We start from the raw sequence: 22,820 nt of genomic DNA on the forward strand, positions 1-22,820 counted from the left end.
CAACTGATTAACAAAAAAATATTGTTTCATAATTATAACACGTTTTTAGCATTTTATTACACGTTATTCAATAATTATTAAGTATTATTATTATAATTTATGTATATATAATTTATATAATTAATAATTGTCTAAAAATTAATTTTAAATTGTAGTTAGAATAATATGCGTGCATTGATAATGTTCTTTAAGTTGATTTTGAAGAAAATTAGGCCTGTACAGGTTTCAATACTTATTTTTCCTTTGAATCGTTATAAAAATTATATAATGAGTCAGTCGATGTAAGTAATTGATTATTTGTATTGGCAAGCAGCTTCTACAGTTTGTATTATTTATGAGTTAATGGATTTAAGCAGTACTACAATTGTTACCTTCGTAGCATTATATATTTTATTATGTTTATTATTATTATTATTATTATTATTATTAGTATTATTATTATTAGTATTATTATTATTTAAATAGCTGTGAAAACCGAAGACAAGTTGGAATACAAGTTTTATCCAGCCAAATTAGGCGAATTTCGATTCAAAGTCCAGGCGCCTAATGATGCCCACATTGCCTTGACATCTGCCCCTTCTGAAACTGATCATATGCTAGAGGTTTGTTGAAAAAAATTAAAAAAAATTTTTTTTTTTAAATAAACAAAAATTATATCTGATGTATCATTGAAAATTTCAGGTCTTCATCGGAGGTTGGCAGAACACAAAATCCATCATCCGGAAGAATAAAAAGAAGCCCGAGGTAGCGGAAATCAAAACTCCGGGTATTTTAGACGCCAATGAACTCCGGGGCTTTTGGATAAAGTTAATACTGACCATTTCCTTTTTTTTTTTTTTATTTTTTAAATGATCGATTCTATCCCTGAACTGTAAAATTCCAGGTGGAACGATAACTTAGTCACTGTTGGTAAGGAGAATGAATCCAAGCCATTCCTCAGCTACAATAATCCAGATCCATTGGAAATCACCCACGTCGGCATTTGCACCAGCTGGGGTGCTACTGGCCAATGGCTGATTGATGGTTATTTAATCTAATTTTTTTTATTTAAATTAAAATTAGAAATCACTTGTTCCCCTAAAAAGTGTGTCGAATGTATATTCATTTCACACATTTTTTATCATGGTTTCGGAGTATATGTTTTATAAAAGAATTATTTAATCATTCATTTTTTTATAATATAGGAACAATGAAATAATAAAAAATTAATGATAGTTCAAAAATACTACGCATAGATTTATAAATACGTGGAAGATGCTATACATTCTAATGAAATGTAATAAAAACAAGCGAACCAATTTACGCAAAAAATTAAGTCTTGCATCTAAGGCAGGACCAATCCACATAAAGCCAAAGAAATATGAGTTATTTAAACAATAGTTTTATATTTTGGGACCATAGTTATAATACAATACCATAATAATTCAAATTTTTTTAGTAAATATGAAATAAAAAAAAAAATTACTGGCTACAATATGATTTTTCAAGAAGGTTTTTAAACGATTAAAATATTTACACTGTTCAAAGTGTAAAGACTGCAAAATAGAGGAAAAATTACAAAAGATGTTGATTTACATAAACTTAACTATATCGTAAAATTTATAATAAAATGTATAGTACACCAGAATTAGTGTTGAACCCAGAGCTATTTACAAAAATCAGTTTATTCGTATTACGGTTACATAAATTGATTAAAAAATTTAATTACGTCCAGAGATAAATACACACGTGCACCATGTAATTAACTATAGAATCACTGTTAATATTTTTTTTCTTTTCTACCCAATTTCTGTATACACCACAACCTCCGACAGTTGTAACATTTTTTCTTTGCCAATTTTTTGTTTTTGTTTTTTCCTCGGATTACATTCTCACAGCTGCACTTCTTCGCAAATTGCGTTTGTAAGTGTGTCTTAAATTTCTGATGCTTACATTGCAATTGGCACTTGTTTCTCTCAACTAGAATACAAAATTCCTGTGTTCACCCCACACCTGTTCTCATTTAAAAATTATCAGTGACACATTACCCCCTACCACCCCATACGCACAACTGCAACGTCATTCGAGATATTTATGATAATATACAAATGACAATTTTTAAAATTAACCATTTTAATGTTATGAAATTAACTTTGCGTAATTTCAGTCAATACTTTTACCTGGGTCGATGCAAAAAACGGAGTGATACCACCTGGTGCTATGGTTGCTGGTGAGGGTAGCGAGACTTTGTATGTCGGCAGAGCCCAACACGAAGACGCGCTTTTGCCTGGAAAAGTCAGCTCTGAGCACGGCGTGTGTTACGTACCTTGGCATGGAAAGGAGATATCGAAAAAAGAGTATCAGGTGTGTATATGTACGGGGGTTATTGATGTTGTATTGAGAACAAAAAAAATCAACGGTATGCTGATCTAATTCAATGATCAGTCATTTGTAAAAAAAATTTTATTTTGTTTCGCTAAGAAGTACGTACCTACGTTTAATACCATAGATGGAAGAACTGAAAATACGTAGCTGTCGACAAATTACAGTTGTTTCTTTCATTATTACTGGGTGTTCTTACGCACAAAGGTCATTTCAAATGATCTACACTCGTATAGGTGAGATATTTGATAGTTGTTTACGCAATATGTCTTTGGAAAGGCAAGTTTTATCACATGAGTAGAGATAAACGCGCACATTATGTATATCGTTTATACAAGTTGGGTTTTTATTATGTTTTTTAATGCATATTTATTTCAAATTTGTCGGGTCAAATCCCAACAAACTCATAAATTTTCCCGTACAGTGACGCAGGTATGACTTTAAAAGATTTTACTCAATATATAGATCCAAAACATAAAAATTACACCAGCAATAAATAATGTTCAATGATAGCAAATGTATATGTCACCTTCGACAAGTAAAATGTTAAGAATCGCAAAGACAAAACTGTACGGTTTTCAGGTGCTGTGCGGCTACGACGGAAAGTGGGTAAAAGTAGTGGGTTCCGACCTTCCACGAAACGCCGTCCAAGGTGGTGTGAGCGAAGATGGCGAACCCCTTTACATTGGCCGCATCACTCACATGGGCACCAAAATCCCCGGGAAAGTGCATCCATCGCACGAGCGCCTTTACATCCCTTACGGTGGTGTCGAAATTGCCTTTGAAGAATTCGAAATCCTCGTTGATTAGGCTTATTATATTGCCACTGTAACGCTTTAATTGTGGAAGCGCACAACGATTTACCGCACAAAAAATTGTAGTGCTTATAATAATAATACAAAGTGATTTTAAATATCCACAGAGCACAGTAGCATTTTTTTTGCTCCAATTACTTTATGTAAAGCTTGTGTTTATATGATTTTATCTGTCAACGAAATAATTTGCAATTCGTCCAATTTAGCCTTTTCTTGACCATCGAATTGTATTTTTCACTTTGTTTTTGAAACTTGTACATCACAATAAAATGTATTGCATCTATGTATCTTTTTTATTTCCACTGATGTTTGATCCATCATGTATAGTTATAGCCACACAACGCAACTCCATAAATATTGTCAAAAAATTAAAATTAAATGGTACGATTAAAGGTAGAATGATTGTAATAAAAAAAAATTTTTAAGGTCACGTCAAGTAAATCAATCGCTTTCAATTTAAATTAACGGTGTAGTATACCGTAAAGTAATGATAATGTGGCGAAATAATAGTTTTTGTACATAGTAGCGCACGTCCTCGGAATAAGCGCTGGGCTCAAGGAACTCCTTGTGTTTGCCCTGGTTGGATGGGTTCCATGTGCAAATACTATTTTTTTTTTCAAAGGAAAAGAAAAGAAATAAATACAAAGTAAGCCCCAAGAGTGAAGAATTTAATAATTATGCTCATGCAGATTTTGTGGGATAAGAATCACCGATTTCGCATTTTTCAAAAATTTTTTTTTCCAAGAGTCATCTTTACACCAGAGTGAGTAAAAAGATTTTTTTGTTGGTCATTCAGTGCACACGTTGAGAGAAGTAGGTCGAGGTTGCGAGGAGAATTTGAAAGTCCAAAATACCCTACAACATAATCTCTTTAACCCCAGAGTCTTTAATTTAATAACCCTATGTAATCCCAAAGCCTTTAATAAAAAAACTTTGTAACACTAGAGCCTTCAATCCCTAAAACACAGCAACACAAGAGCCTGCATGAAACAACGCGACAAAAATGGAAGATTTATTTTGCACAAATAAAAAAATTAACACAATACATTTGAATTGCCATCCAAATAATCAATTGGTTTCGATGGAATTTTCTACCACTAAAGATCGCCATTAGAACCGTTCAACTTTAATCGACATTTTATAACAGAGTACTCTATATATATATATATATATAAAGCAAGAATTTTGTGAAATGTTTTTTCTAGGAAATCAGAAGAAAACTTATTCAAATTTACATTTATTACAAAGTTTTTTGCAAAGACTAATTTATTGAGAAAAAAATGGTCTTTGTAATGGGCTTATTGTACTAATGCATATGAAATTTTTAATAACTTAAATTTTGCTTCGATGCGCTCATGAAGTCAAGAAAAATATAAATGTTTCCAGTCGTGGTCATAAAATAATAACTCTGAGCAAAAATCGTGTTACTCTGATTCTAGCTGAAAAAAAAGTGAAACTTTTTCAATCAATATTTTCATAACTACTGAACGACACCATCAAATTTTTTTTTTTACTTCACTCTCGAAACTTCTATCTCACAATAAAATATATTGCACAACGTATCGACGCATATTCTGACTTGTGCTGGACCCTACATAATATGCACGGTCACATTTTATCAAAAAAAATTCAAGTATATAGTTACCAGCTGATTGATTAAGCGTCGGACTTTGGACTTTCGAGGGAAAAGAGCCAGTGCAGCTGCAAACAATTTTGCCGCATATTTATATAAATATATGTTCTTCTGGTGCTACTTCAGTTGGAACTTGGCTCTTGAGTATTTCACATCTCCTCGCAGCTTCGCAAAACATATACAGGATCTCATCGTTTTATTCGCTTATTTTTTTGGTAGAAATTTCTGCCTCCAGAACTGACCATGCAACGCTGTAAGTATTTTTTTTTTTTTTTTCTAATCCTCTCTGAAATTGTGATGGCCATTATCCGATACCGGATACAATTTGAGCGGGTGCATTCATAGTAGGCATAGAGCCACTTCGAGGCTAGCGGGTCATTATTACAGAGTTATGGTATACTTACACTGTAAACAATAGATGTACCGGCAGTTGGGTGGAGCGAGTTATTTTTATTTTACGGCTGGTTTTTTGAGCATAAATGTGTTTAACGATAACCTTTCCCGAAATGATTAACTTTGACCTGTGGAACTTTCCCTTATTTTTAATGCAGTAACTCTGATAAAGGTGGTATCGTGCATGTGATGTAAATTAAATTTATTGTTGTATATATAGCGACTAATGTCATAAATTATAATGATTAATGATTATTGAACGTATCATAAAACAAAAAAAAATTTTTCTTTGTAACTAATTTGTGTAACAAATTTTTGAAATTTTTGTAACACACACTGTATTTTGGTTACAAATAATTTACTATTCAAATGTGTGTTGTGGCAAACAGCATCTTCTGTTTGTATTGTTCACGAGTTAATGAATGATAGAAAAGGTAAAAAAAAAATTTTATCCTCATTGAATTATGCTTATTTTAATAGCAGTGAGAACCGAAAACAAGTTGGAATACAAGTTCTATCCAGCCAGAATAGGTGAATTTCGATTCAAAGTCCAGGCGCCTAATGATGCCCACATTGCCTTGACATCCGCACCTTTTGAGAGTAACCCAATGCTAGAAGTTTGTTAATAAAAAAAACAATAATGATAAACCATATATCTTCTTAAAAAAAAAAAAAAAAAAAGGAAAAAAAAATATATTGATGTATCGTTAAACATTTCAGGTCTTCATCGGTGGTTGGCAGAACACAAAATCTGCCATTCGCAGGAACAAAACGAGACCCGATGTAGCGGAAGTCAGTACTCCACGTATTTTGAACGCCAATGAACTTCGGGGCTTCTGGATAAGGTTGAAACAGATAATTTATATATATAATCAAAAGGTCGATTCTGTACCTTTATATTGTAAAATTTCAGGTGGAGGGGAAATAACGTCACTGTTGGCAGGGAAAATGAATTCAATCCATTCCTTAGCTACATGAATCCAGAGCCATTGAGAGTTACCCACGTCGGCATTTGCACTGCATGGGGTGCCACTGGCCAATGGCTGATTGATGGTGATTATATTTTTATATTTTTACAATTTTCATCGACGTTTATTTTTTCTCATTAAAATTAAAGGCAAAAATCACAGGATTGGAATGAAGCAAATTTTTTTTTTTTAATTGCATACTTTTATTTATCACATCAATTGTAAGAGTCAACAAAGGACTGGATTATCTGAACGAGCAGTTATCTGTGGCAAAAAATGACCAAAACATGCCTTGAAATTAAATTTATTGTAATGTAGTAACTGCTTGTTTTGATGATTAAGTAAGTTCTTTTTTTATACTCCTGCAATTGATGTGATAATTAAAAACAAAATAATACACATAATACTGCCTTTCCAAATCAATGAAAAATAAAATTTCTCCAAGTTAGCGCTCTCGTCAATCTGAATCTGCTCTACATATAGTTGTTTGAAATCGATTGTCAAAGTGCATGCCACGCTGCTCTTTTGGTTTTACTGCGTTACATCGTAGTCAGGCCAGTAGGTCAGACTCGTAAAATAATGCATTTTCATGAGTTGCCTTAAAAAGCATTGCTGCCTAAAAATGTTTTCGAAACTTTTGCACACAATTGTCCTATGACTCCCAAAATACCAGACAAAACTCCTTTGACAAAACGTGTGCCGGAAGACTCTGGCACAACAAGTAAATATCCCAACAGTGGCGGGAGACGTACACAAGTTAACACCTGCTCCAAACAATCCAGAGCCTCTACTTATACTCTCAAACGTCTCCTTCTTTATTTTCTTTCCTACCCCCGGTATCCTTCGATTTTTTTTTTTTTTTTTGTACGCCACGACCCTAGCGTCGCAAGCGAATATCGACCCAAAGAGGCAACAGAACGAAAAAAAAAAAAATGGTAATTCAATAATCAAAAATCTGTAAAAAAAAAAATAAATGTATTGTCCATTTTTGATGAGTAAAATGTTAAATTAAAAAAAAACAAATTATGGTTTTAAGGTGCTGAGCAGCTTCAACGGGACCTGGATCAAAGTAGCGGGCTGCAACCTTCCACAAAACGCCGTCCAGGGAGGTATGACCGCGAATGGCCAACCCCTTTTCATTGGTCGCATTGAACACGCGGGTAGTAAAATCCCCGGAAAAGTGGATCCATCGAACCAACGCCTGTACGTTCCCTGCTGTGGTGTCGAAATTCCTTACGACGAGTTCGAAATCCTCGTTAATTAAGCTAAAATAAATTAAGTGTCGAAGCGCACCACTACCGCAGATTTGAAATATCCACAGAGCAGAGTAGCATTTATTTTGGTTTTTTTGCTCCAATTACTTTGTTAGAGGCTCTTTTTTTACCTGATTTTATCTGCAAATAAATATACTTTACAATTTGTCGTATTTAGTATTTCCTTGACAACTGAACGACACCATCAAATTGTATTTTTCACTTAGTCTCGAAACTTGTATATCACAATAAAATATATTGCATCTTCTCATTTTTCACTTATGTTGTACCCAGCAAACGTCGCAACTCCTTAAATATATTCTGTCAAAAAATGTAATTCAACTGATTGGGCATTTTTTTGGACCCTTTTTAGCGAACCAGAGAGTATATTGTAGTGACCAGTGGTGGTAGTGTCCGGGCCATTGGCGATGGCGAATAAGCCATTATATAGACACACACCACTAGAGCCACTATACTATCGCACACGTATTTATATACACATGTTATACATACCTACGTGCCTTTCTGGAGAGGCGTCGAGCTGGCGGGGCACTGCAACTCGGTAGTGTACGGTATATACCCACGGCAATTCAGTTGTAACGTGGCTCTCAAGCAACGCACTTCTTGTCTAAAAAATATTCACTCGTCGTTTTTTGTGGCTCGTTGTCCGGTGTAACACCAGAACTTCAACTCTCAGCGAGTGACCATGGCCATTCGTAAGTTATCGTAAAATCGTAACTATTTTGTTTTTTTCTTTATTCTCGAATTTAAATGTACATTTTAAATAAGTATTATTATTGCGAGAGCGGATGGGAAACAAAATCCATTTCTATGTTATTAATAACGTTAAATATATCCGATTAACGAGAAAACGATGCCGGTTCGAACCTGTGCAAGAATATTTTTACTTTTTTATTGTTATTACCGATATTTTTTGCTGTATGTCGCGGCTGCAGATGTGTTATGTGTACTCAGATTTGTCTTTGTCTTTTAACATAGTTAAAATACAATAAGTAATTTTGTTTTTTTTTTTTTTTACAATGTAGTACACGAAGGGGCGCTGTTACGTTTTCTTATTCCAAACAGTTATATACCAAAAGTAAAATATTATTGTGCAATCTGTTTGACGATTTTTCTACATCGGTTCGCTTATATTATGTTTTTATGGCTTAGTTTGACGTACATCAGTTTAACAAAAGGCAATGCGTACACGTAGGCATAAATTACACACACGTATAATATATCTTGCGATCTACACCTCAGCTTTGGCTTCGTAGTTCGAATTCGATAATTCAATGGGCCACCCATAAGTACCAGATTTTTGATTTACGAGATTTTAACAAAATAAAAAAAGTCTTTGAACGCCAATTGTTCAAGTGACGAATGTAAATGGTATACTTATTCAGCGTAAGGGTCAGACCAAAAACCACCGACTCTGCACAATATATTATGTTCATTGGTAATATTGCACAACGTAAAAATTAACGTAATTTAATCCCTTCAACTTCCGATTACCTACGAATAAAACGATTTCAATAAAAAGTCACGATCGACCGGCAGTCAGGAAGTAACGGAACCGTATATATATATACGTCTCGATGCACATATAGTTTCGCAGTGACCCATCCCAGTCTGATGAATCTAAAAATACAAATAAAAGTTTTAACCGGCGTAAACAAAAATTTCATGGGCGCACCCATCGTTCGCTATTATTAAAAATCTTCTGCCACGTCTGTTTTGTACATTATTATACTTAAACACACGTGTTCAAGTGAGATGAATCATCGTCGTTACATACCGCGTCGCGACTCGCGAGTCATTTATTGCGCAACTCGAATAGTCTATTACACATGCGGCATTTTTGCAGTCGAAGGGAAGGAGTCCAGAATGAGGAGGAAGGAAAAACATTAGCCTACTTACTTGTGTATAACGGCTAGGCACGTCGATGATAACAGATAATTCATGTACTTGTAGAATCTCGCGTGGGTTTACGCACGTGCGAGCACACGCATGACGTGGAGGCGTATATACACGAGAGGGGACGTGGTCTTTTTCTCGCGATAGAGGGGAAAAGTAGGTATTTTTGGACACCTTGAGATTTTTTTCTCCACTTTTTATTTCACGTTAGCCGTTCCTTTTACTTCTGCAACGGAATGATGCATGTTTTCGCGGCTGGGCGTTGTAATTATTGACGACACGAGGTGCCAATTGATCGACAAACGACCGCAAGGACGAGACAACTTTGTTGACCTCAAAAACCGCTCAAAGAGACATTGTGTCGTATGGGATACTTTACAACTGCAGGGGTATATACATAAATATATTGTCGACTCGCAAACGAAAAGGATCGATAGCGGGCCGCGGAATTTTTCAACTCCTTGAGAATACCGATTTAACGCTCGGAGCAAAGTGTTACTTACATGAGGATGATAAAGAAAAACAATCAGAGTTTTTAAAAGACATGAAAAAAAAAAAAAAAAAACGCAAGTGGGGAAAGAAAGGCGCACAGTCCAAACGGATGTTCGGTCTGTCGCGGACAACGTCGTTCTGTACACGTTTTGCGTCTACGTGTATTAACATCGTCCTCATCGTGTTACTTGTACCATGACTTACGTCTTTGTTGCAAAAGTACATCGCATTTGTAAAGATAATTTACTCGGACGCGGGTCTTTGAATTACGTGAGGAAAACTAGATTGTCCACACCATATAATACATAATAATCTTTCCACGTGTAGGTGTATAAACAGTGATATATATATTATATGATACCCGAAATCGATTGTAACTTGTACAGGTGTATATGTGCTGGCTCGAACTCTCCAACGCGACCGCACGTCAAGTACAAAATCTAAATTATAATTATCCGAATAATGAGCATTCCAGGGTCGGGTGCCTAAAACAAACGGCCACAGGGGCGCGGTTGAAAGTGTTTCGGGCGAGCAACGGTGACCTTTTTTCCAAAAAGGTTATCTATAGCACCTACGTGGCTTTCCCTCATTTCCAAAGTAGTCAAGCTTTCTCTAATAAGCACAACACCTTAGCTCCCTACAATGCGTATGATCTAGATTTTTTGTTGTCATTAGTTAGAAAATCGATTATATCGCGTGTCATAAGTACGCCTGTGGTGGGAAAATTTTTCTTCGAATCTGGCTTTTGTCCGATACGGCTTTCACTTGTTTTTTCACTCGGGCGGTAATATCTGATTCCTCGCGGTTTCTCGTTATCTAAAAGAAAAAGAAAAAGAAAAAAAGTCGTTAATATATCAATTTTAGACAAAGGCTTTGAAATAATCAATGCGCGCTACCAACTTGGAGAAAACGTATTTTCAATATCCCAAAAAAAAAAAAAAAGAAAACTTTGTTAAACATCATTTGTACAGATATTCGACAAATGTTTGAAAAACACATGCCTAAATACCAAGTGGTTTTTTGTTTTGTTTTTTTTTTTCTTTCTTCCCAAGGTAACGAGACAAATAAAGGGTGCTTGACAAGCCAATTTCTCCTGCATGAAAAAAATGTGGAAACCAAACCCTCGAGCGAGTTAACGTACCAAGCCGCGTGCAGTCGAAAATCGTCCGATCCCTCGAAGTTTATCGGTACGTATAATATGCACGCATGTATTAATCGTTCGAAAATTTGAGACAAGTGTATCAGTATGTTAACACTGCGATTAGAAGCGATGATAATGCTTCACTTGAAGAATTCGCTGAGGCTTATTTACGCGTATAACCGTGTACAATCATAAAGTCATTTGGTGGATAAATTTGTCGAAATTTTCCATACTCGATTAGCTTGAAAAATACGATGCTACGTATCCAACTGTTCGAAAACTTTTAATGAAATTCCACGTGCTCGTTAATTGAGCTTTCAGAGCGAAAACACGCTGGTTACAAAAAAAAAAACACCGAATCGGTACACTCTCGTATTTTTTGTATCTTTGCCCCGATCAATATAATCAACAGAATTTACAAATTAGGAAATTCTCGTGTAAGCTTAATGAGGCAGCGTTTACACACACATAAAGTTGTAATTTCAAAAGAGGAAATTAAATAATACCTTGTACCTATAATATAATAATACGTACAGCATCAGCTCGTTCAGCTGACACATACAAAGTGTTAAAGGCGAAAATTTGATGTGGATCGAGGTCGAGGTAGATTTTCATCGTAGCTGTATAATACGGGTGATATGGTCGAAGGACGCTTGGGAGCGCGCGTCGCACGTATGTAGGTACTCGTGTGCAGTATATTTGTTACAATTCGCCCGTTCCTCCTTCATCTTGTATTATTCTCCATCTCTGATGTCGGTGCATTTAGTTACAGCCACAATGTAGGTGTGCATGTAAGGATGAAAATTACGCCTGTAAAGTAGAGCTACATTGAGCCGTTGCGTAACAGGTATAGGAATTGAAGTGAACGTAATGAGTATAATGAGCCAAAGACGTGCAGGCTTGAATCACCATGATTGAATGCTCGGTAACGTATAGTACTTGTATACGTTGTACCGTGGTTGTATGGAAGAAAAGTATCAAAGCTTTTTTGGGGGGGGGGTTTTGACTTTCGAGAATTTGATGGGTCAAATTTTCGTGCCACAGGATTCTTTTTTTTTTCGGTACAGTGATACAATATGATTGTTTCGAAATCGACGTTTGTAGGGAAAAATTTGAGGCAGCAGAGATTTAATGTTTTAAATGAAATTTCGTCGAATAAATGAATTTTGGTGCAACAAAATTGTCTTACTCGTAGTTACAGTGGTTATAATTGTTTTAACAGCATTGAAAACCGAAGACAAGTTGGAGTACCATTTCTATCCGGTGTGCGGAAGGCAAATTCAATTTCGTGTCCAAGCGGCTCATGATGCCCACATTGCCTTGACCTCTGCCCCTTCCGAGACTGATAATATGCTAGAGGTTTGTTGGAGAAATAAAAAAATAAAATAAATAAACAAATTTTTTTTAAAACGATTATCATTGGATCACTGGAAATTCCAGATCTTCATTGGGGGTTGGCAGAACACGAAATCCGTCATCCGCAAGAATAGAACGAAACCTGAAGTAGCAGAAGTCGAAACTGTAGGCATTTTAGATGCCAATAAGTTGCTGGGCTTTTGGATAAGGTTTGGACTGTTTGTTATTTTGTTTTGTTCGTTTTCAAATAAACTCGTATCTTTATATTGTCCATTGATATTCTAGGTGGAACGATAACGTAGTCACTGTTGGCAAAGAGAACGAACCCGAGCCTCTACTCATGTATGAAAATATAGAGCCACTTGAGATTACCCACTTTGGGGTTTGTACCGGCTGGGGTGCCAGTGGCGAATGGCTGATTGAAGGTGATTATTTTTTTCCAATTTTTAATGTACTTTTATTTATTTTTTAAGTAGAATTCCCCCAATGCCCCAAGTAACCCATGATTGATGTCACGTAATTTTGATCTTGGTTTCGGAGTACATGTGTCAAAAAAGAATTTTAATTCTTCAGAAAGGTGCATTTATGGTGATGAGGGTGCACAAGACGAGGCACAAGCCGAGGATATTTCAGAATGTATTCCACGTAAGGAAGGCAATGTCTATTAGCGTGCAGTTTTAGAGCTGATTTTTTCATTTTTTTTCATTTTTCTGTAGACATAGTGCTGAAGTATGTGCCACTCGCTTGAATTATAATTATTATTTGAGTCACAAATGTTTACTTTAAATGTTTATATTATCTGTGACTAATTTAACTATACACAATTATGATGATCGCATCGTAAAATCTGCAGCACGTCTTATGTAGTTTATGCATACAGTTGTTTGAAATCGATTGTCAAAGTGCATGCCACGTTGCTCTTTTGGTTTTACTGCTAGTCAGGCCAGTAGGTCAGACTCGTAAAATGATGCATTTTCATGAGTTGCCTTAAAAAGCATTGCTGCCTAAAAACGTTTTCGAAACTTTTGCACAAAACTGTCCTATGACTCCCAAAATACCAGACAAAACTCCTTTGACGAAACGTGTGCCGGAAGACTCTGGCACAACAAGTAAATATCCCAACAGTGGCGGGAGACGTACACAAGTTAACACCTGCTCCAAACAATCCAGAGCCTCTACTTGTACTCTCAAACGTCTCCTTCTTTATTTTCTTTCCTACCCCCGGTATCCTTCGATTTTTTTTTTTTTTTCACGCCACGACTCTCACGTCGCAAGCGAATATCGACCCAAAGAGGCAACAGAAAGAAAAAAAAAAAAAAAAAAAAATAAAGGAAAAGCACGAACATCTTCACTCGATGTTGGTGACCTCATTACGACTGCCAAATGTACCAGACGCGTCGCTTCAACGGGTAGTGGTGTTGGATAATCAAGTAAACGCGTCATCGGACATCCTGTGCTCGTTACTCCAATTGACGCTACTCCGCTGAACTTAACATGCACTTGGACGCGCGGCACCTTGAGAAATCACGTTCCCGCAATGAAACCCCTTCTTTTTTTTCCTCTGATTAGCTTCTCGCAGCTACACTCCTTTGAAAATATCATATTCCTTATTCCACGATTGCGTTTGTGCGTATATTTTTCATTTCTTATATGTTTGCATTGCAATTGGCACACGCTTTTCCCTCAAAGGGTTTACAAAATTGCTCTGCTCTTAACCCCCGCGCCTATTTTTATTTATGTATTACCTGTGAAACACTACCCCCCACAGCAATCGTGTTTGAGATATTTGTGGTATCATGCGAAAGATTATCATGTAAATTAATCGTTTGATTGTAATACTTTTATTGCATGATTTCAGTTTCAAATTATTCCTGGGTCGAAGCAACGCACGGAGTAGTGCCACCCGGTGCTATGGTCGCCGGCGAAGATGGTGAGCCGTTATACGTTGGTAGAGCCCATCACGAAGGCGCGCTTTTGCCTGGAAAGGTGAAGCCGACGCACGCAGTCTGTTACGTACCTTTTGACGGTCAGGAGATTCCTAAACAGGAGTACGAAGTATGTACATATTTTTTTTGGAAAATGTAATGAAAATGCTAATTTCAAAAGTGTGTGTTCATAAAAAAAAAGTGTTTTTTTTTTTTTTTTAATATTTTTGTCCAAATAACATTCGTTTGAAATTACATTTGTCAAGAAACGTTTAAAAACCGCTAGAAATAATTCAAAGTTCTTCCGTTTATGAGACAACCTTACGCGCATAGTAAAGATTTCAAGAATTTATATTAATTATTAATAAGAGAACCAAATTAATGCATGAAATGGAAAAAATTAACTTGTACTTGTGCCTGGGAACTACTTGCACAAAGGAAGTGCAGAATAAATAAATCTTGTTCTTGAGAAAGAAAAGAATGAAAATTACGCCTAAGACAAGCGATTGTGTATTATTAGTGAAAATAAATGTTCATACATCTCTGATGAGAAAAATGTTAAAAGTTTAAGAAACAAAAAATGGTTTTCAGGTACTGTGCAACTGCAACGGGACCTGGACGTCGGTATCAGGCAGCGACATTCCACCAAACGCAATTCTAGGAGGTACAAGCGAGTCGGGCGAACCACTTTACATTGGCCGTGTTGATCACGAGAACACCAAAACCCCCGGAAAAGTACATCTGACGCACGAATGCCTCTTCATTCCCTATGGCGGTGAAGAACTTAGCTTTAAAGATTACGAGATCCTCGTCGAGTAGGCTACTAACGACTCAAGCTACAATGAATATAACGTCAACGTACCTAATAAGTGTAAAAGCGCACAATGATTAATTAATTTTTTTTTTTATTCATGGTTTATTCATCGCACAACGAGATCTTAGGTCTTTGCAGAGTAGAGGGGCATTTATTTTTATTTTTATCACCTCAAGTGCTTCATAAGTAGAGTACATCAGAATATACAATAGTGTATACTATGATCATAATGCAAGCTAAATATTTCAACAGGAGAAATGTCAATTTTTTTTCGGTAATACTAACTTATTCATGAATATTACTGGGCAATTTTAAGATGAAATAATACATCAGTCGTATATAATTAGAGTAGCCACACACGATTTCATGCAATTTTTTTTTTTTTTTTTTTATTACTGTTTTTAAAAAAAAGTTAAACATACGGGAATCATAATGAAGTAATATTTCGCACAGGTGTTTTTTTTTGTAATTTTATTTTTATCCGCTATACCTCTGTAAAACAAATTTATATTCATTGTACGCCACAGTACCTCTTTTTATTAGATAATAATAAAAAGTTAAGTGTCACATGAAACTTCTGTTATTTATAGAAATCTAAATTTTACGAATTAAATGTACCATGTATGAAAGGTGTTATCAAACGAAATTATAGACAATCAGCACCTATATAATAATGTTTTATTTAGACAGTATGCATGTGGGAAAAAGGAGGTGAGAGCTCAAGCGCGTGTGTTAGCGTTGCCGTGTCGGGCAGGAGAGACCAAAAATGGCTCCTCGCCATCAGTTAAAGTCACGGGTGTGCAAGATACTCCACTCACTGCTGGACTGGACGGAGTCGACGGGGGCGCCGCTCTGTGGCTAAAAGTCCTGCCGCGGGATGAGGCGCTGCTTGCGCCTGGTACTCCTGGTACTCCTGGTAGTCCTGGTACACGTCTTACCGGGGGGGCTGACTTGACACGCCACAGCTACCCTCTTCCTAGTGCCGTTGGTACCAGACAAACGGAAAGATGAACGAATTGGCGCTGGTGGGCCGGACAGAGTCTGGATCGCCGGATGGCTACTGGGTGGCTGAGACGAAGGCTCCGAGGCTCGGGTTACTGGCAGCGATGATGGTAATGAGGCTGCCGGCATAGAATTTGGCTGGGCCGGATCATCGAAGAATGATGGCTTGAGTGAGTCCGTCGAAAGAGTCGTTTGACTTCCGTTGATGTCGACGACGTAGTCAAGGTCGTCGATCCGATCGACCACCTTGTGAGGGCTCGAGTATGGCGAAACGAGGGGGCGTTCCGGCTTCAGGACTTGAGGCAGGTGGCGGAGGCTCTCGATGGAGGTAGCTGGCGCTGTGCCAGGCTGGCTGGTTGTCACAAAGAACTCGCCTGGAACGCGAAGGGCGACACCGTAGAGCATCTCCGCGGCCGACGCCTGAAGGTCCTCTTTGAAGGCAGACCGGAGGCCTAGCATGACCATGGGCAGCGAGGTAGGCCAAGGGGTTTCGGGCGAGCACATAAGTGCCGCCTTAAGGTCGCAGTGGAACCGCTCGATGAGCCCGTTGGACTGGGGATGGTACGGGGCAATTCTAATGTGCTGTGTGCCTAGGTACTTCGAAAGAGCTGTGAAGAGGGCTGACTCGAACTGAACGCCCTGGTCGGTGGTGATGGTGAAGGGGGTGCCGTAGTGGGATACCCATCCGTCCATGAAAGCCTTGGCCACAGTTGTGGCTTGCTGGTCTGGAAGCGAGATGGCAACCGGCCAGCTGGTGTAGCAATCGATGAGAGTCAAGCAGTATTGGAAGCCCAGGCACAAGGGCAGCTTGACGAGGTCCAGGTGGACATGGTCAAACCGGGAGGTGGGCTTGTTGAGCGAGCCTAGCGCTGCTCGGTTATGCGGGTGGACCTTTGCCTTTTGGCAGGAGAGGCATTGCTGGGCCCAGAGCGTGACGTCCTTGTGCATGCTGGGCCTGTAGAATTTGTTGGCTATCGCTTTGCTAGTGGCTTGAACGCTGGGGTGCGAGAAATTATGGATTACCTCGAAAGCAGTCCTGCGGAGCGCGACAGGAACGTATGGCCTGACGTATTCCAAAGAGACGTCACTGTAGATGACGTCACCCTTCATCTCGAGCGCTTGGAGAGTGACGTGCGGGTTCTGCAGGAGATGTGTGAGCTCTTCATCCGTGACCTGGGTAGCAGCGAGAGAGTCTGGATCCAGCAGCGAGGGCGTGGCGATGGCATCTACCCTAGACAAAGCGTCAGCCATGACGTTGTTCTCGCCTTTGTCGTGAACGATGCGAGTATTGTGCTGAAGAATAAAGTCCAGCTGGCGTCTCTGCCTGGGCGAGGCCTTGCCCAAAGACTGAAGAGTAGCGAAGGTATGAAGGCAATGATCCGTGAAGGTGGTGAAAGACCTCCCTTTCAGGAAACGCTGGAAGTGTTTTATGGCGGCGAAGACCGCTAGAAGCTCTCGATCGTAGGTGGAGTAGCGCTGCTCCGCGGGTGACAACTTACGTGAAAAGAAGTCCAACAGGGCCCATGTCCCACGTGGATGCTCTTGTTCCAGCGACGCCTCTATGGCTACGTTGGAGGTTTTGGTCCTGAGGGCAAGCGGGCTGTCAGGGCGTAGGAAGGCTGTTGCTGCTGACGCAAGGGCTGTCTTGGAGTTGACGAAGGTTTCTTCGGTCTTAGGAGTCCAAACGAGTTTGGTCGTTTTGTCCTTCTTGTTGATGTGCTTGAGCATTTCGTTAAGTGAGTCGAGGATTTTTGAGGCTCTGGAGATGCACCTGCGGTATTACTTGATCATTCCCAGGTATCTTTGAAGCTGAGATAGAAGCTCGGGTTTCGGAAATTCCTGCGCTACCTGGACCTTGGCAGGAGGAGATGTGAAACCGTTCTCGGAAACCGTGTAATCAAGGAATAACACCTGGCTTTGCTCGATGACGCACTTCTCGGGGTTAATGCGAAGATTAGCCTTGCAAAACACAACAAAAAGTTACGCCAAGTATTTTTCATGCGTGTTTTACAGCGAGGACCTGGTGAATTCAAACAGGCCGAAGGGTGTCGTGATGGCCGTCTTCGAGATGTCCTCTTCTGCTATGGGGATCTGATAAAAAGTTTTGTGCTGATCAACCACCGAGAAAACCTTGCCCTTAGCTTCCTGGAGCAGGTCCTTAATTATCGGCAGCGCGTAACGATCGGGCGTCGTGGCTGGGTTCAGGTGTCGATAGAACGAAATGTCGGTTATAATAAATTTAACTTACATAAACTCAACCGTTTTTATTTCATACAGCCGAGAAGGTTGAAAAAGTCACTAAGCGCGTGCGTTCGCGTTGCCGTGTCGTACAGGAGAGACCAAAAATGGCTCCTCGCCAGTTAAAGTCGCGGACATGCACGATGCTCCACTCACTGCCACTATCTGACTGCCGGCAGAGATGAGTAGTACCTACTCATCTCTGCTGCCGAGGGGGGGGGGGGCGCTCTGCTTGCGCCTGATACTCATTTAATCGGGTGGGCCGACTTGAAATGCCACATGCATACGTATTCTTCACCATACATGTGTGTTTCGATTTTGATGCTTGTAACGTGCTTTGAAATAACCATTTCTCAAAGAACATAAAACTATTTAGTTTTTATTCTGAACGCCTTTGAAGCTAATTGAAAGTTAAAATTTCATCAGGTCACTACATATGTATACATCTTTTAGAATATTTAAATTACTGAAGCCATACGTCCGGATACACAATGGTCCACTCGACATTTTGAAGATCTTTGATAATTAAAGTTAAAAAAAATACATGTATTCCATATTCCTTGTAGTTGTACCCCCTCCGGCGATCCTATTGCGATACCAGACAAAAATCTCATTCTCATCCACCACGTGGCCGCTGTGTTGTTGGGGAACGAATGAATTTTCAAAAGATCGAAACATTGAAAGCAAAACACAAAGCAGCTTGATCGCATATATATATCATATCAGTAACTATTAACGAAATCGACGACTGGAGAAAATCGTAAAAGATAAAGTAAGTACTTGTTCTTTATACAAAATATAAATCAGATAAGACTTCGTTTCGACTATTTTTTCGAGTGTGTGCTAAAGTCTCGAGAGCCGGCGTCTTCTTCGTAAGTGTAAAAAGGTATGCACGCATCGAATCATTAATTATTCCTCTAGAATATCTCCGAGAATATACCTGAAAAATACTACATCTTAAAAACAATGAAACATCAATTGAGTTAAACTTACGATCGATTTTGCTTCGATAGAAAACATTGTTACTGCATTAAATACAATATAATAAATCAATTCACTTCTTATATACGAAAACGTCTACATGACTTGCGCACAGGTCACATATGAAGTACGGTGTTGTCGATTTACCATTGGTGCCTGGTGAATCACCATAAATTAATCATCCCCCAATCCCCGCAACCCCATAGGTAGCCTAAACGTTTATGTGTATATTTGTCATTGGTACACGTCACTACACGTACTTATGTACATTGCATTTACCTTTTACCCATAACCCATAACACGGCCGATGTTCGAACAAGTATGTGCATGGCTAAAGCAGAGAGAGTGGCAGTGGCGCGAGAGTGCTGAGATCAAACGGCGCTTTTTACTTCGTACTTGTTTACGTTCGAAACAGAAAACATAACCTCAACTTGGAATATTTATTGATGTTTAAATCTGTAAATTCTCTTTTCAAATGATTCGTTGAATACTAATCAAAGTATCAAGGGAAAGGTTAAATTCTCAACTTTGAGAAAATAAGTTATTAATAATACTCTCAAACGTTAAAGATCGAGTATTTACGTTTCCTGTATGATCAATTGCGACTGACTCATTAGCTTACCGGTTAAGGTGAGTACTTTAAATTCTATTTATTTTTATTTTCTTGACCTTAGTTTACCTGTATGACAACAAAAGTTTTTAACATCCAAAAATCAATATAATGTCTTAATGGCTATCGCTTCGTTGAAAACGTATCACGATATTGCACAAGTAAAGCAATAAGAACGGTAGTTAGAATAGAACGTAGTTTTCGTAAGTAAATTTATCTGACACAATCTTTGCTGGGAACGTCGTCGAAGCGTGGCTGACGCAAAGCAACAGCCCGAGGGTTCTTTTGTTTTTGATAATTTATGATTTTAGAACTATACTTGCGCCGGTTTGATTTGGTTATAAATTATTTACTACGTCGAGCATAAGTTCGTGTAATCCATAAACACTTTTTTACCCTTGTATCCGTCTTTTTTTTCACTATTTACTGCTAAAATAGCATGTTCCAAACTTACTCGTTTTAGTGACAAGATAATAATTACAGATGACAAGTTGTTGAATCATTTTTTCTTTTTAGATACTGCTTGAACAATGAGTATGATCCACGATCCACATGTCAATTGTCCTTACGATGAGAGCCACCGCATCCTAAGGTCTCGTTTGGCCTTTCATCTTACTCGATGTTCCAAGAACCATCCAAATGCAAAGAAAAAGCAGTGTCCATATGACGTGCGCCATCTCATTGATCCTGTGGATTTTCAAGTAAGTTTTTTTGCAATTGAATTGCACAAGTGTTTAAAGAATTCCTGAATATTAATGACGTTCCTTTCCGTTTGAACGTACTTACAGCACCATATTGATACCTGTCCTGGTCGAGAATCGGTCTTGCATTATGCTTTGCATGATGCTGATCATCAAGCTAGGACCATGAACATCTTACCAGTGCCTGCTTCTGGCATGCCTGAAGCAGATATTATTCCATCATCTGAAAATTGGGATGAAGTAAGTAAAATTTACTGATACTGTTGACCACTACAACTCTGAAATAATCTATGTTTAAACTCATAATTTGACTCACTGAGAACATCATGAAACAACTCTAATGATAAACATAGTATATTTTTTATTCAAATTTAATTTCTTACGTCTCTCAGTATAACAGTATTTTTTTCTTAGAAGTTCAATAAGTCTCAAACTACCGTTAAAGTTTGAGCTTTTGAATTCATGATGTTTCACTTACTATTTTTTAGGATCAAGAGGTTATCAGTTATAATCCGCTTATGAATATTTTACATAAACCAGTTGTTCGAACTCTAATTGGAGCTTCTAAGTCAGAGAAAAAGAGATTTAGAGAGGAAGAAAGAAGACGTTTGCAACAGCTGGGAAATGAATTAGAAAAAAAAGAGAAGCAGAAGCGTGAAAAAGAAAAGGCTGCTGTGGTAATCATGACGCATTTTTTTAACACTGTTCTCAATTCTCAGATTTTTAGACACAATAATTTTTTTTTTTTTTAACAGCAAAAATCCACGTTTCTTCAACCCAAAATGGTGCCAATAGATCATTCAGATAGGGTAAATAAATTAATAAACCAATAATGAAATAGTTAAACAATTACACAAGTTGATATCTATTTTTAGGAGACTGTCCTTCGTCGACCCAAAAAACAATCTGAAGTTTTGAATCGATCTATGATGGAGGAACCAGAAGAAATAACGGAATTGCCGAAACAAATAAACGCTGAGGTTATTAATAACATTGTGTAATTTTAATTTTAGAAAATATTCTTGTATATATAACTTATCTTGTATATTTTCATACATTTTGTATAAAATAATTTAACATTAGATTAAATTGATTTAAAGGTACAAGATGATAAAAAACCAATTGAGCCAAAAGCACCAGGTAAGTCTCAAGCTAGTCAGCCATCAGTTGGTGTTGTGTCGAATGCAATTCATGGAGCAATACCAAAAAGGATGACAACAAATGATGAAAAAGAGTTGGCTGAAAAGACATCTGCAAATTCGCAGAACGAAGAAATTAAGGCTGAACCTGAACCAAAGAAAGTTCCTTTCAGCTATGCTGCTGCTTTGAGCCGTAATAATGCAAATGAAGAAAAAGTCAATACCACTCTGAATTCTTCATTTATGTCTTGCCATACGGCTGATGTTAGTATGATAGATCAATTAAGTCAGGAAATGGATAGTCTTTTGACAACTGATGGAGAGGATCTTGAGATTAGTCGGCTGGATGAAGCGATTAACGAGATGAAAAGTAACGAAACTAAAGAATCTACTAGTTCAATAAAACCAAAGACTGCTGGACAGAGAAGCATTTACTCAAGAAGGGCTAATCGCACTGCGAATTGAAATTCTCACTAACTTTGAAAAAATGTTTTTTATTATGCTAGGAGTGACTTCATACCTCATTGAATTGTGAGTAAAAAGTAATCATTTTAGTTTATTGTAATTGTTTAGTAATGATAAACACACTTTTTTTTTAATTCTTCCCAACTTTGGGAAGAAAAATCTTTTTGATCTGACCAAAAGGTATGTTATACTTTGTTTTATTATATACATAAAGTATTTAGAATGTTTCGTCATCTACTTGAAAATTTTGAATATCCATTTTATCTACGTTGTAACACTTTAAAAATATTTATAAATAAGGTTATTCAACTATTACCTAAGATATTTTCAGTAAATGTGATGTAACGGTGATCTACTCATATCTCATTAAAGTAATGTTGAGCTTTCCTTTAAATACCATATTTGTGACATGAAATCGTCCATCCTCTATGGTATAGTATTAATGACAATCAACATTTGTTAAACTTTTTCTTTAAGTGCATACAATTTTCTCATTAAATTATAAAGAGATAAAAATTGAGAAACTAAACAGATTAATCTAAGCATAACAAAATGTATATTTTGTATACTAAAAATAATATAAACAACAGTGAAAAAGATTATTAAACTTGTATTA

At 37.5% G+C, this 22,820-nt stretch overlaps 4 protein-coding genes across 7 annotated transcripts; all 4 read left to right on the forward strand.

Annotated features, from left to right (window-relative positions):
* The first annotated feature begins 461 nt into the window (after positions 1–461).
* On the forward strand, positions 462–3,171 carry LOC106637504 (pfs47 receptor-like). The gene is made up of 7 exons (XM_089590828.1): positions 462–602; positions 682–806; positions 884–1,023; positions 1,632–1,647; positions 1,798–1,814; positions 2,135–2,343; positions 2,944–3,171. The coding sequence occupies exons 1-7, from the start codon at positions 594–596 to the stop codon at positions 3,169–3,171; spliced, it is 744 nt and encodes a 247-aa protein (XP_089446954.1). The 5' UTR covers positions 462–593.
* A 2,495-nt stretch (positions 3,172–5,666) lies between these two features.
* Positions 5,667–7,434, forward strand: LOC106637505 (C3 and PZP-like alpha-2-macroglobulin domain-containing protein 8). The gene is made up of 4 exons (XM_089590829.1): positions 5,667–5,819; positions 5,923–6,047; positions 6,116–6,263; positions 7,207–7,434. The coding sequence occupies exons 1-4, from the start codon at positions 5,667–5,669 to the stop codon at positions 7,432–7,434; spliced, it is 654 nt and encodes a 217-aa protein (XP_089446955.1).
* A 570-nt stretch (positions 7,435–8,004) lies between these two features.
* Positions 8,005–15,728, forward strand: LOC106637623 (pfs47 receptor). Of its 2 annotated transcripts, XM_089591036.1 has the most exons (7): positions 8,005–8,139; positions 10,885–11,019; positions 12,196–12,332; positions 12,414–12,538; positions 12,615–12,754; positions 14,188–14,384; positions 14,846–15,728. In XM_089591036.1, the coding sequence occupies exons 1-7, from the start codon at positions 8,130–8,132 to the stop codon at positions 15,071–15,073; spliced, it is 972 nt and encodes a 323-aa protein (XP_089447162.1). In that variant the 5' UTR covers positions 8,005–8,129; the 3' UTR covers positions 15,074–15,728. The 2 variants fall into 2 exon arrangements, with proteins under 2 accessions (XP_089447162.1, XP_089447163.1); XM_089591037.1 differs by lacking the exon at positions 10,885–11,019.
* A 3,418-nt stretch (positions 15,729–19,146) lies between these two features.
* LOC106637508 (uncharacterized) lies at positions 19,147–22,803 on the forward strand. 3 transcript variants are annotated; one of them, XM_089591076.1, is made up of 7 exons: positions 19,147–19,194; positions 20,416–20,600; positions 20,688–20,840; positions 21,089–21,277; positions 21,356–21,409; positions 21,476–21,580; positions 21,701–22,803. In XM_089591076.1, exons 2-7 carry the CDS (start codon positions 20,430–20,432, stop codon positions 22,202–22,204), a joined length of 1,176 nt encoding a protein of 391 aa, XP_089447202.1. In that variant the 5' UTR covers positions 19,147–19,194; positions 20,416–20,429; the 3' UTR covers positions 22,205–22,803. The 3 variants fall into 3 exon arrangements, with proteins under 3 accessions (XP_089447202.1, XP_014205791.2, XP_089447203.1); XM_014350305.2 differs by lacking the exon at positions 19,147–19,194 and adding an exon at positions 19,600–19,919; XM_089591077.1 differs by lacking the exon at positions 19,147–19,194 and adding an exon at positions 20,172–20,266.
* Positions 22,804–22,820: the final 17 nt, after the last annotated feature.

The sequence above is a fragment of the Copidosoma floridanum genome, unplaced genomic scaffold (genome assembly GCF_036245765.1).
Source record: "Copidosoma floridanum isolate Cflo_tuat_1 unplaced genomic scaffold, Cflo_Japanese_pri ptg000013l, whole genome shotgun sequence".
Lineage (NCBI taxonomy): Eukaryota > Metazoa > Arthropoda > Insecta > Hymenoptera > Encyrtidae > Copidosoma > Copidosoma floridanum.